This window comes from Moschus berezovskii, chromosome 16, assembly GCF_049115385.1.
Source record: "Moschus berezovskii isolate FMDL1 chromosome 16, NW_MosBer_1.0, whole genome shotgun sequence".
NCBI classification, from domain to species: domain Eukaryota; kingdom Metazoa; phylum Chordata; class Mammalia; order Artiodactyla; family Moschidae; genus Moschus; species Moschus berezovskii.
Window position 1 is genome coordinate 80,672,855 of NC_142475.1, and position 18,333 is coordinate 80,691,187.

The 18,333-nt window shown below is 44.8% G+C and overlaps 1 protein-coding gene across 1 annotated transcript in view; it reads left to right on the forward strand.

The window, feature by feature from the left end:
- The first annotated feature begins 9,476 nt into the window (after nucleotides 1–9,476).
- SPIDR (scaffold protein involved in DNA repair) overlaps nucleotides 9,477–18,333 on the forward strand; it is a 277,995-nt gene continuing 269,138 nt past the window's right edge. The window contains exon 1 of the mRNA XM_055432633.2: nucleotides 9,477–9,573. Coding sequence (XP_055288608.1) covers nucleotides 9,541–9,573 — 33 coding nt within the window. The 5' untranslated portion in view covers nucleotides 9,477–9,540. The remainder of the gene's footprint in view (nucleotides 9,574–18,333) is intronic.

An 18,333-nucleotide genomic window follows, 5' to 3' on the forward strand; every position in this document is an offset into this window, starting at 1 on the left:
TCTCAAGGTCCTTAATTCTGCAAAGGCCCTATTTCCAAGTAAGGTTACGTTCACAGGTACTGGTATTAGAACTTAGATACATGTTTTGGGGACTACTATTCAAGCCAGCATAGGGTCAAGGTCAGGATAATTTAGGGTCAGATTCATGGTCAAGTCTCACACAGGCTTAGGTTAGCTTTAAGGTACAGCTGAGAGTAAGGGTTAGCATGTATGAACATTCAGTTCAGTTCAGTTGCTCAGTCACGTCCGACTCTGTGACCCCATGGACTGCAGCACGCCAGGGTTCCCTGTCCATCACCAACTCCTGGAGCCTACTGAAACTCATGTCCATTGAGTCAGTGATGCCATCCAACCATCTCATTCTTTATCGTCCCCTTTTCCTCCTGCCGTCAATCCTTCCCAGCATCAGGGTCTTTTCAAATGAGTCAGTTCTTCGCATCAGGTGGCTAAAGTATTGGAGTTTCAGCCTCAGCATCAGTCCTTCCAGTGAATATTGAGGACTGATCTCCTTTAGGATGGACTGGTTGGATCTCCTTGTTCTCCAAGGGACTCTCAAGAGTCTTCTCCAACACCACAGTTCAAAAGCATCAATTCTTTGGCACTCAGCTTTCTTTATAGTCCAACTCTCACATCCATACATGACTACTAGAAAAACTATAGCTTTGACTAGACAGATCTTTGTTGGCAAAGTAATGTCTCTGGTTTTTAATATGCTGTCTAGGTTAGTCATAACTTTCCTTCCAAGGAGCAATCATCTTTTAATTTCATGGCAGCAGTTACCATCTGCAGTGATTTTAGAGCCAAAAAATAAATAAATAAAGTTTCTCACTGTTTCCATTGTTTCCCCATCTATTTGCCATGAAGTGATGGGACCAGATGCTATGATCTTAGTTTTCCAAATGTTGAGTTTTAAGCTAACTTTTTCATCTTCTTCTTTCACTTTCATCAAGAGGCTCTTTAGTTCTTCACTTTCTGCCATAAGTGTGTCATCTGTGTATCTAAAGTTGTTTATATTTCTCCCGGCAATCTTGATTCCAGCTTGTGCTTCATCCAGCCCGACATTTCACATGATGTACTCTGCATGTAAGTTAAATAAGCAGGGTGACAAAATACAGCCTTGACGTACTCCTGAACATTAGGATTACAATAAGGCCAAGGGTTAGGTTCAGGATTAGGGCTGGGTAACATGAGGGTCCAGTTTAGGTGTGGGTTAGTGCTGGAGTGAGGGTAGGGTCACATGAGGGTCCGGGTCATCATGGTCAGTGTTGGGTGTTAGGGAGAGAGTCATACTGATGGCTGCAGTTACTGTCTTAGGAGGGTCAGGATCATAGGTCAAGGTCGGGTTAAGTTTCAGTGTCGGGTTCAGGGTCAGTGTCAAGCTCTGGGTAAAGAGTGAGAATTGTGATCAGTTCAGGGTTATGGTAAGTGTGGGTCAGGGTGAAATTCAGGGTATGTGTTAGGGTCAGCGTTAGAGTGAGGGTGAGTATCAGCAATGTTTAATTTCAGGGTTAGTTAAGGCTCAGGAAGAGGGTTAGAGTCCAGGGCAGTTTGAATATCAGGGTTAATGTCTGTTGGTTCAATTGTAAATTCCTCATAATTACACTGTGTTATGAATGGCATAGAGAACATAGACCTAGGTGTCACACTCGAGTCTAATTCTAAACATTACTCGCCCTGTGCCCTTAGGCAAGTTTACTTACTAATTATTAGTTCATTTATTCATTCATATCTAGTATTTATTTGAGTGCTTTATATGTGGAAGAAACTGTGAAGTGCTATGGATATACAGGCCAAGAAGACAGAAATGGTACTGCTTTACATAGGTGGAACCAGATGATAATTATTTAGCTTATGAGTATTGTAACATCATCTAAGGAGCATAGGGTTTGTGAAAATGAAGAACAGGGAGGTTCAGCCTCCTAGGAGTTCAAAGAAACTGAGAACGGGTTCAAGGTCACTTTGTCTTGTTTTTTTTAAACCTCAATTGAAATTTTGAAAAAAATTATTTTCAAATATATCAAGGAATAGTATAGTGAACCTCCACGTGCTGATCTCCCAGCTTCAGCAATTTTCAGGAGCTGTATATAAACTGGCTTGGCAGAGACCAGAGCCTTTCAGGAAATGGAGTAGCAAATGCGAAGTCTCTGAAGCCCCATGCACATTCAGTGACTGCAGGTAAGGCTCCCGTGAAGAGCACACACAGCCCTGGGTATCTGTGTGGAGAATGGATTGTGTGTGCTTATATGTGCACGACGAGGGCAAAAGTGGACCAGGGGATACTGCTTATGAGGCCACTGAGTAGACTGGGCAAAATAAATCAGGGGCCTGAAATACATCCGTGGAGGAGTAGGGTGGGCGGAGAGACTCAACACAGGACAGGCAGGGCTTTGACAGGAGAGCCAAACGTGCTCATGATAGTTCTCAGGTTCTGTTACTGATCCCCAGCAGGTTGGTTCTAGAAGATCTTGCAGGTCTTCATAGAACTGGTCAACTTCAGCTTCTTTGGTCTTAGTGGATAGGGCATAGGCTTGGATTACTGTAATGTTGAATGGTTTGCCCTGGAAATGAACCAAGCTCATCCTCAGTTCACTCTGAGACCTACAACACCTTCTAGAACTAGCATCAAAAAAAGGTGTCCTTTTCATCATAGAGGATTGGAATGCAAAAGTAGGAAGTCAAGAGATACTTGGAGTAACAGGCAAGTTTGGCCTTTGAGTCCAAAATGAAGGAGGGTAAAGGCTAACAGAGTTTTATCAAGAGAACACCCTAGTCATAGCAAATACCCTTGTCCAACAACACAAGTGATGACTCTACACATGGACATCATGAGATGGGCAATACTGAAATCAGATTGATTATATTCTTTCTAGTTGAAGATAGAGAACCTCTATTCAGTCAGCAAAAACAAGACCTGGAGTTGACTGTGGCTCAGATCATGAGCTCCTTATTACAACAAAGGAAATAAGAGTTGCTCAGTCATGTCCAACTCTTTGCGACCCCATGGACTATACAGTCCATGGAATTCTCCAGGCCATTATACTGGAGTTGGTAGCCTTTTCCTTCTCCAGTGGCTCTTCCCAACCCACGGATCAAACCCTGGTCTCCTGCATTGCAGGTGGATTCTTTACAGCTGAGCAACAAGGGACGCCCAAGAATACGGGAGTTGGTAGCTTATCCCTCCACCAGTGGATCTTCCTGACCCAGGAATCAAATCAGGGGCTCCTGCATTGCAGGCAGATTCTTTACCAACTGAGGCATCAGGGAAATTGCAACATTCAGGCTTAAATTGAAGAAAGTAGGGAAAATCACTAGACCATTCAGATATGACCTAAATCAACCTCTTATGATTATACAGTGGAGGTGATGAATAGATTCACGATATTAGACCTGGTAGACAGAGTGCCTATAGAACTATAGATGGAGGTTTGTAACATTGTACAGGAGGTGGTGATCAAAACCATTCCCAAGAAAGAGAAATGCAAGAAGGCAAAGTGGTTGTCTGAGGAGGCTTTGCAAATAGCTGAGAAAAGAAGAGAAGCAAAAGGCAAAGGAGAGAGGGAAAGATACACCCAACTGAATGCAGAGATCCAGGAAATGGTAAGGAGAGATAAGAAAGCCTTCCTAAGTGAACAATGCAAAGAAATAGAGGAAAACAATAGAATGGGAAAGACTAGAGATCTCTTCAAGAAAATTAGAGATATCAAGGGAATATTTCATGCAAGGATGGGCATGATAACAGACAGAAATGGTAAGGACGTAAGAGAAGCAGAAGAGATTAAGAAGAGACAGCAAGAATACACAAAACTATACCAAAAAAGTCTTAATGACCGGGATAACCACAATTGTGTTGTCACTCACCTAGAGCCAGACATCCCAGAATGCGAAGTCAAGTGGGCCTTAGGAAGCGTTACTATGAACAAAACTGGTGGAGGTGATGGAATTCCAGCTGAATTATTTCAAATCCTAAAAGATGTTGCTGTGAAAGTGTGGCACTCAATATGCCAGCAAATTTGGAACACTCAGCAGTGGCCACAGGACTGGAAAAGGTCAGTTTTCATTCCGATCCCAAAGAAGGGCAATGCCAAAGAATGTTCAAATTACTATACAGTTCCACTCATTTCACATGCTAGCAAAGTAGTGCTCAAAATCCTTCAAGCTAGGCTTCAACAATATGTGAACTGAGAACTTCTAGATGTCCAAGCTGGATTTAGAAAAGGCAGAGGAACCAGAGATCAAATTGCCAACACCCACTGGATCATAGATAAAGCAAGGCAATCAGAAAAACAAATACTTATGCTTCATTGACTATGCTAAAGTCTTTGTGTGGATCATAACAAACTGTGGGAAATTCTTAAAAAGATGGGAATAACAGACCACCTGACCTGCCTCCTCAGAAACCTGTATGCAGGTCAAGAAGCAACAGATCCGGACACAGAACAACAGACTAGTTCAAAGCTGGAAAAGGATTTTGATAAGGCTATATATTGTCACCCTGCTTATTTAACTTCTATGCCGAGTACATCGTGCAAAATGCCAGACTGGGTGAATCACACGCTGGAAACAAGATTGCCAGGAGAAATATCAACACCTCAAATATGCAGATGATACGACTCTAATGGCAGAAAGTGAAGAGGAACTAAAGAGCCTCTTGATGAAGGTGAAAAGAGGAGACTGAAAAACTGGCTTGAAACTCAACATTCAAAAACTAACATCATGGTATCCAGTCCCGTAGATGGCAAATAGATGGGGAAAAAGTCAAAACAGTTTAATTTTATTTTACTAGGATCCAAAATCACTGCAGATGGTGACTGCAGCCATGAAATTAAAAGATGCGTGCTCCCTGAAAAGCTATGACAAACCTAGACGGTGTAAGTTATATGGTTATAACTTTAACCATATAGATAAAGCTATGGTTTTTCCACTAGTCATGTATGAATGTGAGAGTTGGACGGTAAAGAAAGCTGAGCACTGAAGAATTGAAGCTTTTGAACTGTGGTGTTGGAAAAGACTCTTGAGAGTCCCTTGGACTGCAAGGAGATCCAACCCGTCCATTCTAAAGGAGATCAATCCTGGGTGTTCACTGGAAGGACTGATGCTAAACCTGAAACTCCAATACTTTGGTCACCTGATGCGAAGAACTGACTTATTTGAAAAGACTCTGATGCTGGGAAAGACTGAAGGTGGGAGAAGAGGATGACAAATGATGAGATGGTTAGATGGCATCACTGACTCAATGGACATGAGTTTGAGTAGGCTCCGGGAGTTGGTAATGGACAGAGTGGTCTGGCGTGCTGCAGTCCATGGGGATGCAAAGAGTCGGACACGACTGAGTGACTGAGCTGAACTGAAATTTAAGGGGTAGGAGGCAGACTTGTTAGTGGGGTTCTAGGAAGGGCTTCCCTCATAGCTTAGTTGGTAAAGAATCTGCCTGCAATGCAGGAGACCCAGGTTCGATTCCTGGGTCGGGATGATACCCTGGAGAAGGAAATGGCAACCCACTCCAGTATTCTTGCCTGGAGAATCCCATGGACAGAGAAGCCTGGCAAGGTACTGTCCATGGGGTTGCAAGAGTAGGACACGACTTAGCAACTAAACCACCAACCAGGAAGGAATGGGATTTCTGAGGGCAGCCAGGTTGCAGGGAGGCGGGCTGTGGAGCAGCCAGGGCTTGCCATCAGCATGAACTGTGCCTAGCGGAGTACAAGTCTCCACACCCATCCTTGGATGGAAATCTTAACATGGTAATGAAGCAATGGTAACTTCTGGACACCTCCAAGTCTCATCTGAAGAGGTGCATTCCTGAGGTCGAGTCAGTGTCAGTTTGAGGCAGTTGATCACTATATACCTCTTAAGTACAACTGCAAGTTCAGTTCAGTTCAGTTCAGTCTCTCAGTCGTGTCCAACTCTTTGCGACCCCATCAATCACAGCACGCCAGGCCTCCCTGTCCATCACCAACCCCTGGAGTTCACTCAAACTCATGTCCATCGTGTCGGTGATGCCATCCAGCCATCTCATTCTCTGTCGTCCCCGTCTCCTCCCGCCCCCAATCCCTCCCAACATCAGAGTCTTTTCTAGTGAGTCAACTCGTCGCATGAGGTGGCCAAAGTACTGGAGTTTCAGCTTTAGCATCAGTCCTTCCAATTAACACCCAGGATTGATCTCCTCTAGAATGGACTGGTTGGATCTCCTTGCACTCCAAGGGACTCTCAAGAGTCTTTTCCAGCACCACAGTTCAAAAGCATCAATTCTTCGGCAATCAGCTTTCTTCACAGTTCAACTCTCACATCCATACATGACCACGGGAAAAACCATAGCCTTCACTAGACAGACCTTTGTTGGCAAAGTAATGTCTCTGCTTTTTAATATGCTATCTAGGTTGGTCATAACTTTCCTTCCAAGGAGTAAGCGTCTTTGAATTTCCTGGCTGCAATCAGCATCTGCAGTGATTTTGGAGCCCAAAAAAATAAAATCTGACACTGTTTCCACTGTTTCCCCATCTATTTCCCATGAAGTGATGGGACCAGATGCTATGATCTTTGTTTTCTGAATGTTGAGCTTCAAGCCAACCTTTTCACTCTCCTCTTTCACTTTTATCAAGAGGCCTTTGAGTTCCTCTTCACTTTCTGCCATAAGGGTGGTGTCATCTGCATATCTGAGGTTATTGATATTTCTCCCAGCAATCTTGATTCCAGCTTGTGCTTCTTCCAGCCCAGCGTTCCTCATGATGTACTCTGCATATAAGTTAAATAAGCAAGGTGACAATATACAACCTTGATGTACTCCTTTTCCTATTTGGAACCAGTCTGTTGTTCCATGTCCAGTTCTAACTGTTGCTTCCTGACCTGCATACATGTTTCTCAAGAGGCTGGTCAGGTGGTCTGGTATTCCCATCTCTCAGAATTTTCCACAGTTTATTGTGATCCACACAGTCAAAGGCTTTGGCATAGTCAATGAAGCAGAAATAGATACGCATCTGTCAAATACTAGATGCTTCTGAAACAAACATAGAGGTGAATTGAGGCAATGCTCCTTTAGCTGTCAGAGGCTGGTATCGGTGACAGTTTCAGCATGAGATACTGGCTGGATGTCAGTGCCACCACTGAGATGGAGATTTCTGAAAAGGAAGCTATTTGGGAAGAGAAGAATTTAGGTTAAAGAGTCTCTCAGACATTCAAGTGACAATGACTAGAAGTTAGTGCAATGGGACTTTAGTTCAAGCAGCAGGAAGCGATCTGGTTGCAACTATGAAGCTGAGAGCCAAGAAAGACACAGTGAGATGCCTGAGCTGTGTCATTCAGCCTAACTGAGGCAACCATTTTTGTGGCTTCCCAGTCAGAGGCTCAATATTCTAAATCCTAAACTAGCTACATTTAGAGTCCAGTTTGTCTCATGCTAAGTGTTGGCAATCACAGTATTAGCAATGTCTCTGTGTGTGTGCGCACGTGCTTGCGTGCTCTTTGCTACCTCATTGATTGTAGTCTACCAGGCTGCTCTGTCCATGGAATTTTCCAGGCAAGAATTCTGAGTAGGTTAATATTTCCTACTCCAGGTGATCTTCCCAACCCAGGGATCAAAACTGTGTCTCTTGGCTCTCCTGTGTTGCAGGTGGATTCATTCTGCTGAGCCATCACGGAAGCCCCAGTAACAATGTCTACCTGAAGCTAATATGTTTCTTTTTCAAAGATCACAGTGTGGACATCTTTATACAAAGAATTTGTGCCTTAGTGAGTGAAACTCAAATGCAATATGTTGAAAGAATAGGGACTAGGCAGGAAAGATGAAAAATGGATCAAGAGCAAAATATTGGTGTTTCTTGAGGCACAAGAAAGTGCTTTTAGAGCAGAAAACCAAACTACACTTCTGCCAAGTTGTGAGGGTACAAATCTGAATCCTTTCCTCCTTCCCAGGCTGTCGCTTTTCAACTCACTGCTGTCGTTTCTTCTATAATAGACACCTTCGTTTAGATAACAGCCTGCCTAGTGAGTTTGTAACCTAATTCTGTCTCTCCTCAGCCCCAACCCCCGGCCCCCGCCCTTCCCATTATATTTCCTTTAAAATCTCTTCCTCCAAGTGTTGGAACACTTAAGGAAACTCACGTGCAGGGTCTAAGGCAGGGCTCTGCCTTCGGTTCTCTAAGTGATGCGGGATGGCAGCAACGTCACCTGAGAACCTGTCAGAAATGCAAGTTCTCCGACCCCAGTCCGGACCTTCCGAGTCCGAGGCCCAGTCACGGGCTGTAGTATGTCCCCGGGGATTCTGGCGTCTCTAAACTTGAAAACTGCTCTGGATAGTAACCCCTGCCCCCCAACCCCTCGGCAGATGGGGCAATAAGACCCCTATCTCCGGCTACCCACGGCTACAACCATTCCCTAAGCACCGCTTGTTGAATTCATAGCCCACTTGGGGTTATCATTTATTTTTATTAATATCAGCCCTTGCCTGACAAAGCACACCACGGACGAGCTTTATTTGGAAAACCCCGCGCGGGTTTTTCAGCTGCTCCCTGGCCAGGAGCCGACCGCGACGCTGCGCGTGCTCCGTCGATCCGGGCTCAGCCACAGGTTGGGGCCGCAGCGCAGAAAATCCGTCCCCGGAGCTGTTGCCCGCGCAGGTCCCCACACGCCACGCTTCAGGTCAGCGCCAGGGAGCGCGAGTAGCAGGAAAACCACGCCCCCGCACTGCTGCTGCTAAGTCGCTTCAGTCGTGTCCGACTCTGTGTGACCCCATAGACGGCAGCCCATCAGGCTCCCCCGTCCCTGGGATTCTCCAGGCAAGAACACTGGAGTGGGTTGCCATTTCCTGCTCCAATGCATGGAAGTGAAAAGTGAAAGTGAAGTCGCTCAGTCGTGTCCGACTCTTAGCGATCCCATGGACGGCAGCCCACCAGGCTCCTCCGCCCAGGGGATTTTCCAGGCAAGAGTACTGGAGATGGGTGCCACTGCCTTCTCCGCGCCCCCGCACTGCTGCTGCTGCTGCGTCACTTCAGTCGTGTCCGACTCTGTGTGACCCCATAGACGGAAGCCCACCAGGCTCCCCCGTCCCTGGGACTCTCCAGGCAAGAACACTGGAGTGGGTTGCCATTTCCTTCTCCAATGTGTGAAAGTGGAAAGTGAAAAGTGAAAGTGAAGTCGCTCAGCCGCGTCCGACCCTTAGCGACCCCACGGACTGCAGCCCACCAGGCTCCTCCATCCATGGGATTTCCAGGCAACAGTACTGGAGTGGCTTGCCATTGCCTTCTCCGGCGCCCCCGCACTAGCATCAGCTAATCGCAAGCGCACCGCAAGGCGGCGCGCCGGGAGGTGGGAGGGCGGTGCGTCCGGAGAAGCCCCGCCTCCAGCCGGAGCATCTGCCAATCGCAACGCTCGGTACCGCCCTGAGCGCCGATAGGGCGGTGCGTCCGAGGAAGCCCCGCCCCCGGCCCGAGCGTCCGCCAATCGCAGCACGCGGTGCGGCCCGGCGCGCCCAGTTGGTTCTGCGACTCACGGCCTTCCGGTGCCTCCAGAGGGCGATGCGTTCTTGAGGAGGAGGGGCGCCCGGAGATGCCCGGTGGAGGCCAGTCTCGAGGCCACAAGGTAGGCTGTGGGTTTGTGGACGCCGTCTCCCTGGTCTCCGCGTGTCGGAGGGACCCGCGGGGCGCGTGTGGCCGGCTCTGGGCTGGTGGGAGTTTGTGGCATGGACGCCGTCTGCGTCTGGCCGCCTTCCTGGGGAGCGAGGGCATGAGCCTCGCTGGTGTTCGGGGTTTCTGCCTAGTCGAACCATGACAGCGGTGTCGGGGATCTGGGAGACCTGCGTCCGCTGCGCTGCCTCTCCTACCCCAGTTGCAGAGAAGAAGCCAATTCTTACTCCATGTTGGAACTGTTTCTTTGACTTGCTTTTTGTTGCTTTTGTTATTATAATCATACTTAATACCTTGCCTCAGAGAATCCTGCCCCTCTACCTGACTGTTAACTAAAGTGCCTTTGTTCAGAACCCTGCCCACCTGTAGATGGCAGGGAGGAAGAAATGAACACATCCCCTGCTTTTCTAGATGTGTGCAAGATTTTTACTTTGCTTCCTCACCTCTGCCCATCTCTGATCTATAAAAGAACCTGGCATCCAGACCCCCAGAAAATCGTTATTTTGAGGTGCTAGCCTGCGATCTTCTCAACTGCTTTCCAAGTAAAGTAGGTTTCCTTTCGTCAACACCTCCTCTCTCGAATTCATCAACCTGTTGTTCGGAGAGCAGGGCAAGCTTGTATTCAGTAACAGTTTGGCGAGCCAGCCAGGAGCCTAGCTGCTTGGGGCTAGCTGGCCCTGGTCAGGGAACACTGGGGTAAGACCCTAGCAGCTGCCAGGACTGTCCTGAGGTTCTTTCCTTCAAGATTCCCTGAAGCACCACCAGCTGCCCCCAGCTCTTGCCAGTTGAGACAAGGAACCGATAGACTTCTAGAGTTGACGGACTCGATTTTGTTTGTAGTGTAAGTCTACCCAATTTGGTAGCCGGTTCAGTCGGTCGGCTTGTTTTATGTGTTCTTTTGTGTTAAGAGGGATGGGCTTGATTTTGGAGGATAAGTCGCTCCAGTGTCCGGGAACGTATTTTCCTCTCAAGTTGGGCTTTTTCTTCATGGGACAAGCCGGTTTGGTTGGGGTACCCTGTTGGAGAAGGGAAGTGTTGGACACTACCCTGAACCGGTTCACTGGGGAACTAGTTCTTGTGGGGCAAGCCCACCCTAGTTGGAATTAGCTTATTTGTTTAGTAGGGTAAATTTCTTTATCTGATTTGGGAATCAGTTCAGTTGTAACTGGTTCATTGGTGAGCTAGTTCTTGTAGGGGTGGGTAGCCTAGTTGAAATTAGTTCATTTGTTTTGTAGGTTAATTTATTTACCTGATTTGGGAATTGATTCATTTGTATGCATCAATGCTAGAATCTGTTCAATCCATTTTTGTTGGAATTTGTGTGTGTCTTTTGTGTTTTGATGTTATAAAGTTTATAAAAATGGAAAATATTTCATCTGTCCTAAAGGAAAGATCTTTGGGGCATGTATTAGATATGTTAAGATCAGAAGAGCAATGGCCCCTGAATGGCTCACAGTTAAACAATCTGGCAATCAGAAGGAGAGGAACACTCTGATAATAAACAGGCCCAGGGGCTCCCCTGAACTTGAGGCATCCAATTCTAATTTCCCTACAGTAGCCTCTGGTAACTGTGATAGTAGGGAACAAGTTGATTGACTTTCTAACAGACACTACTCTCCTCTGTAAATTAAGTGCTCAAATAACTATTTTCCCGGAACAGCCTGACATCAGAGTCCCTGCCGCCGTCTTCTTGACCTTGTCCAGCCTGGGGAGCTTTGGCTGCAATTTGGGGTGTTCTCCCTGTGAAGAGAAGCTGTTTATAAGGCGCTTTGGAGAAAGGTCACTAATGGGACTGGGAAGTCATGTTTAATGTGACTTTCCAGCTGTTAGGTTTTGGTTTATTCTGGTTACTTTGGTAATGCACAGATATCTGGTACTAACTGCTTCCTCTAAGGCTTCTTCTAAGTTTTCTCATTTCTTTCTTCTCGAACCCTTGCACACAGGTGAGTGGCTGTGGAAACAGTTGAACAACTCTGGCCAGGGTTACTCTGGTGTGTTCCAAAGGCCACCCCACCCCACCCCCTCCAGTTTTGTGGCTGGACCAACCATTCTAATTATGACCTCAGGATGAGCCTCAGTAGAAACCATCAGGGGACTCTGAGAAACAAGATTCATTACTCACAGATCCTGAAGGGTACATGGTACACCCAGGGGCTGCACAGTGAGGTCAGAGGCAGAGAGAGACACAGAGGGAGAAAGGAAGGCACACCTGGGTCTGCCTTTATTAGGGTCTGAGGGCTTGGTGTCTAGAATTTCGTGTGCTCTCTCTTCATTGGCTAGTTTTAAGCAATAGCAGTGATTAGGGTGCAGGAATGGAGAAGTAGGGTCACTCAGATGGTCATTTATCTAGGTTACCAGGGCTTTTTGAAATCGGGACCTTCACGTGTGGAGGCAGGCTAGTTCCTTGCCTTGTTGTTTTACAGTACAGCTAACCAGGAGCTGACCGTGCCACTGTGGTCAGTCCTGTGGGGATACTTTTATTCAGATTGGATTTCTGAAGTGGATGCCACTTGGCAACCAAATGATTAATGTCAGGCAATTACACTCCTCTTCACCTAGAAATATTCGTGTTTTTGACCTGATACTCACTTTTTCTCCTAGTCATTCTATTAGTTTTCGAGACCTTATCATTTTTTTAAAAGTTATATTAATTAATTATTGTTCATATAACAGATTTGTCTCAGAACCAAAGCAGCTTAAAAAATGTTTATTTTCGCATACAGTTTCTGAAGGTCAGGGATTGGGAATGGTTCAGCTGTGTGATTCTAGTTCAGGGTGTCCCACAAGTTTGAGTCAAGGGTCATCACAGCCGGAGAATCCATTTCTAAGCTCACCCGTGTGCTTCTTGGCAAGTGTCAGTTCCTTGCCACTTCCATAAGGCAGCTCATAACATGGAAACTGGCTTTCTGAGAGACCCTGGTGTCTTTAATAACGTAATTTCTGAAGTGACATAGCCATCTTTTCTATTAATCACATAGATCTAACTGATAGTGTGAGGGGGAACTTTAGAGGTTGTGAACACCAACAAGTGGGGAATCATAGGATGCTATCTTAGAGACTGGTTATCAGGATAGTTTTGCTCCGGGATTTTTTCTTTTTATTTTTTTTCATTTCTCCCTAGGTTGGGTGCAGAGTAAATACTTTATGCATGGAGTGTTTGTGTGTAACAGGTAGCATGCTCCCATTCCATCTTCTGAGATGCTTTCCCATAGGAACCACTTTCATTATGTATAATTAAATATGTATAATTCCTGTGCTTCCAAGGTGGCACTAGTGGTAAAGAATCCCCCTGCCAATGCGGGAGACGGAAGAGATGCAGTGTCAGTCCCTGGGTCATGAAGATCCTCTGGAGAAGGAAATGGCAACCCATTCCAGTATTTTTGCTTGGAGAATCCAATGGACAGAGGAGCCTGGTGGGCTACAGTCCATGAAGTGGCAAAGAGTCAGACATGAGTGAGCATACACACACATTCCTCTGCTTCAGCATCATTTTACTTCTTATTGACTGCATAATAGTTTTATTTTGGGCTGCAGTCAGTCAGTCCAGTCTCTCAGTTGTGTCTGACTCTTTGCGACCCCATGGACTGCAATAGGCCAGGCTTCCCTGTCCATCACCAACTTCCAGAGCTTACTCAAGTTCATGTCCATTGTGTCAGTGATGCCATCCAACCATCTCATCCTCTGTCATCCCTTTATCCTCCTGTCTTCAATCTTTCCCAGCATCAGGGTCTTTTCCAGTGAGTCGGTTGTTCACATCAGGTGGCCAGAGTATTGGAGTTTCAGCTTCAGCATCAGTCCTTCCAATGAATATTCAGGACTGATTTCCTTTAGGATGGACTGGTTGGATCTCCTTGCAGCCCAAGGGACTCTCAAGAGTCTTCTCCAACACCACAGTTCAAAAGCATCAATTCTTTGGTGCTCAGCTTTCTTTATAGTCCAACTCTCACATCCATACATGACTACTGGCAAAACCATAGGTTTGACTAGACAGTCCTTTGTTGGTAAAGTAATGTCTCTGCTTTTTAATATGTTGTCTAGGTTGGTCATAGCATTTCTTCCAAGGAGCAAGCATTTTTTAATTTCATGGCTGCAGTTACCATCTGCAGTGATTTTGGAGCCCCCAAAAATAAAGTCCGTCACTGTTTCCATTGTTCCCCATCTGTTTGCAATGAAATGATGGAACCGGATGCCATAATCTTCGTTTTCTGAATGTTGAGTTTTAAGCCAACTTTTTCACTCTCCTCTTTCACTTTCATCAAGAGGCGCTTTAGTTCTTCTTCACTTTCTGCCATAAGGGTGGTGTCATCTGCATATCTGAGGTTATTGATATTTCTCCCTGCAATCTTGATTCCAGCTTGTGCTTCATCCAGCCCAGCGTTTCTCTTGATGTACCCTGCATAGAAGTTAAATAAGCAGGGTGACAATATACAGCTTTGACGTATTTCTTTCCCAATTTGTAACCAGTCTGTTGTTCCATGTCCAGCTCTAACTGTTGCTTCTTGATCTGCATACAGATTTCTCAAGAGGCAGGTCAGGTGGTCTGGTATTCCCATCTGTTTAAGAATTTTCTACAGTTTGTTGTGATCCACACAGTCAAAGGCTTTGGCACAGTCAATAAGGCAAAAGTAGATGTTTTTCTGGAACTCTCTTGCTTTTTTGATGATCCAACGGACGTTGGCAATGTGATCTCTGGTTCCTCTGCCTTTTCTAAATCCAGCTGAACATCTGGAAGTTCATGGTTCACGTATTGCTGAAGCCTGGCTTGGAGAATTTTGAGCATGACTTTACTAGCGTGTGAGATGAGTGAAATTGTGTGGTAGTTTGAGCATTCTTTGGCATTGCCTTTCTTCGGGATTGGAATGAAAAGTGACCTTTTCCAGTCCTGTGGCCACTTCTGAGTTTTCCAGATTTGCTGGCATGTTGAGTGAAGCACTTTCACAGCATCATCTTTTAGGATTTGAAATAGCTCAGCTGGAATTCTATCACCTCCACTAGCTTTGTTCGTAGTGATACTTCCTAAAGCCCAAAGTGATCACACCATCATGGTTATATGGGTCATGAAGATCTGCAAGTATTGCAGATTGGGGAAATAATCTGTTCAGAAGACTTCAGTACTAGCCTCAGCTCTCCAACTAACTAATTTTATAATTTTTAGCACGATATATAAATCTTTCTGGACTCTTAAAATGAAAGTTGATATGGGCCTGAACTAACATGGTAAAATTGGAAATAGTATTGGGAAAGGACTGAGCAGACAGATAAAAAAAGGAAGATGAGATTTAAGCACCTGAAATCTCTTGAAAGATGAAGAGGGAGGAGTCAGTGTTGACTCAAAAGTTGAACCTGTGAAAAATGGGAAGCTTGAGGAGAGTTAGTTGCTTCCTAACCTGATGTTAGGATACACAGATACATGAAACTTATGGCCCAGGGAGAGATTAGGGCAGTCAGTTGCAGAGTATTTTACTTCCTCCTTCTCTCCTGCCTTAGCTGCTCTTACTGTCCTTTCAAGTACTGTGACTCTTATTCCCTTTATACTTTGTCTTCTTTCCTTGCTAAATAGCCAGAGATGACCACAAACCCTTTATCAGTTGCTTGCCTCCTGAGAATTCCTGATCCTCCCCTCACTCTCACAGTTCCTTTTGCCCCCTCAGACTAAATCTTGGGTGTCCCACTTCTGTTTCCCACTGAAAGAAAACACGTATCTTGGTAAGATCATAAAAGAGATCTTTCTGATAATACCCTCCTTCTCTAATCCTTTGGGTCCTCATTACACAACCTTATTTCTGGTGCTTCTTGTGTAATGTCAAGGACATAGTAATTATTAAATGCAACGTACCTGTCATTTCTGAGAATCTTTCCTTTTTTAAGAAAGAGGAACATGACTTCTTTGAAGAAGGAGGGGAGGAGCCCAGGGGAAAGTAAGGACCTGGCTTCTGTTGTATTATTGAAAGGAGTCAGCGTTAGATAACAGGAGCATTTTTCCTCTGGGACTAGCGGGAAGAAGCAGAGCTCGGTAGATGAAAGGTCTGCCTAGTTTCACGGTGGCTCGTTTTACCCTTTGGGAAGGTAAAGGCAAGCCTGAGTGTGGACCTTGTGTATATGTAAGTGTGTGTGTGTAGGAGTCGAGGAGTAGAGAGTGGAAGCAGTGTTTACAGCATTGATCAAGGACAAGTAATAAGAACATTTGAAGAGGGCCGCTCTTTTTGCGGAGAAGGCAATGGCAAGCCACTCCAGTACTCTTGCCTGGAAAATCCCATGGATGGAGGAGCCTGGTGGGCTGCAGTCCATGGGGTCGCTAGGAGTCGGACACGACTGAGCAACTTCACTTTCACTTTTCACTTTCACACATTGGAGAAGGAAATGGCAACCCACTCCAGTGTTCTTGCCTGGAGAATCCCAGGGACGGGGGAGCCTGGTGGGCTTCCATCTATGGGGTCGCACAGAGTCGGACACAACTGAAGTGACTTAGCAGCAGCAGCTCTCTTTTTGGGTCTTTTTATGCTAGCCCTGTGGGTTGGTGACTGGTGAAGTGAACTGGTAGAAGGGTAGGCATCTTTAACGCTTGAAAGGCCACCCTGAAGTAGTTGGCCATAAGAGTGCAGAGTGGCAGAAGAGTCTTCCTGACTAGGGAGGCTAGTGATGACAGTGAGATTGGGCTTGAGACTTAGAAGTCCCAGTGAATTCCCAGGTATTCAACCCAGTCAGAAGCCCAGCTGCCAGTATGTACCTTTATGAGGGACAATTTTGTTAGAGTGAGATAAGGCAGAGTGGCTAGAATCTTTATTTCTGGGAATTAGACATACAGGAGAGAAAATCCTGACATGTTGCTTCCTAGCTCTCCGACCAGCGTAGTATACCCAGCGTTTCTAAGTTGTAGCTTCTTTGTCTATAAAATGGGGATAATACCTGCCTTGTGTGAGGGTTAAATGATGAGAATGCATGAAATGATATACTGAGCATATAAGTGTTCAATTACTGTTAGTGATAATGAAAGCAATAAATAAAACACCATGATAATGAAAGTATCTTTTAGATACTATTGTGAATCCTCTACTGTTTTGCCTTTAACTTTCCCTGGGATTGCTTGACTCAACTTGTTGAACAAGGAGTAGGAAGAGGGCTTAGTTTTAAAGTTGTTCAGTGATGGTGAAAGATTCTCTCATAGTTATCTTGATGGGTGTACCTTATGGTTCCAGTTTTAGCCCTTGGTAATGCCATTGGATGACTTACTAATAGTTCTGCTTAGAATTAGGCTGCTTCGTCCTGATTTCTTGGTCTGGAGGTTATCTTAACCTTAACATGGAAGGAAAGGAGAACTAAAATTCATTGAAGACATTTCATATGACAGGTACTTCACATACATCCCTTGTGTAGAGGAAAAATATTTTCTTTTAAATCAAGCATATATAGATAAGATAAAGTAGTATGAAAAAATTTCTCATGAAAACTAGAAATCATTGCCCTGGTCTTTTCTCCACTTAGTCCTGACCCTGTAGGCAGTCTGTCTTTAAAACTGTGATATTTGCAGAAGCACATACAGTTGTAAAGAATAACAGAGATCTCATTTATTCTTTATCCAGTTTGCCCCATTGGTGACATTGTGGAAAACTGTAGTACAGTGTCACCACCAATATATTGACCTGAATACAGTCCACCTGCCTTATTCAAATCTCCTTAGATGTGTGTCTGTGTATGTATTGTGTGTGTATTTCAGTTCAGTTCAGTCACTCAGTCGTGTCTCACTCTTTGTGACCCCATGAATCGCAGCACGCCAGGCCTCCCTGTCCATCACCAACTCCCGGAGTTTACCTAAACTCATGTCCATCGAGTCAGTGATGCGTTTAGTTCTGTACAGTTTTGTGACTTGTGTAGGTTGATGTATCAACTACCACAGTCTCTAAGATACTGAACAGTGGCACCAGTACAAATATTCCTTTTCTATTCACACCCACTCCCTTCCAATAACTCCCACCCCAACTCCTGACAATCATTAATCTAAATTTTTTGTCATTTCAAAAATGTTACAGGGAAAGAGTCATTTAGTTTATAACCTTTTGACATTATTTTTGTTATTTTTTCCCACTCAGTATAAGAGTCTTATCCAAGTTGTGCATATTGGTGGTTTGTTCATTTTTATTGCTGAGTAGTAGTCCTTTGAATGGATGTACTGCAGTGTACTTAGCATTTTACTGTTGAAACATGACTGGTCTGTTTCCAGTTTCTGGCTATTAGAATAAAGCTGCTGTCAACACTTGGGTATGGATTTTTGTGGGAACATAGGGTTTTATTTCTCTAAGATAAATGCCCAAGAGTGTAATTGCTGGTTCATATCATAATTGGATGTTTAATTTTATAAGAAATCAACAAACTTTTCTAGAGTGGCTGTATGATACTACACTTAAATGTATGATTGTATCAATTTCATAGGTAATAAATTTGTGTTTTGAAAGTATGTAATTCAGTGGTTTTTTTTTAAGTATATTCACACAGTTGTGTATATATTTTTAAATATAGAATATTTTCATCACTCTAAAAAGAAACTCCACAGCTGTTAGCAGTCATTCCGCATACTCTCCTTCCCTATCCCTTGGCAACCACTAAGCAAACTTCCATCTGTATGGATTTACCTACTCTGGAAATTTCATATAAATGGAATAACACTTGGTCTCTTGAGATCAACTTCTTACGCTTAGCCTACTGTTTTCAAGGTTCATCC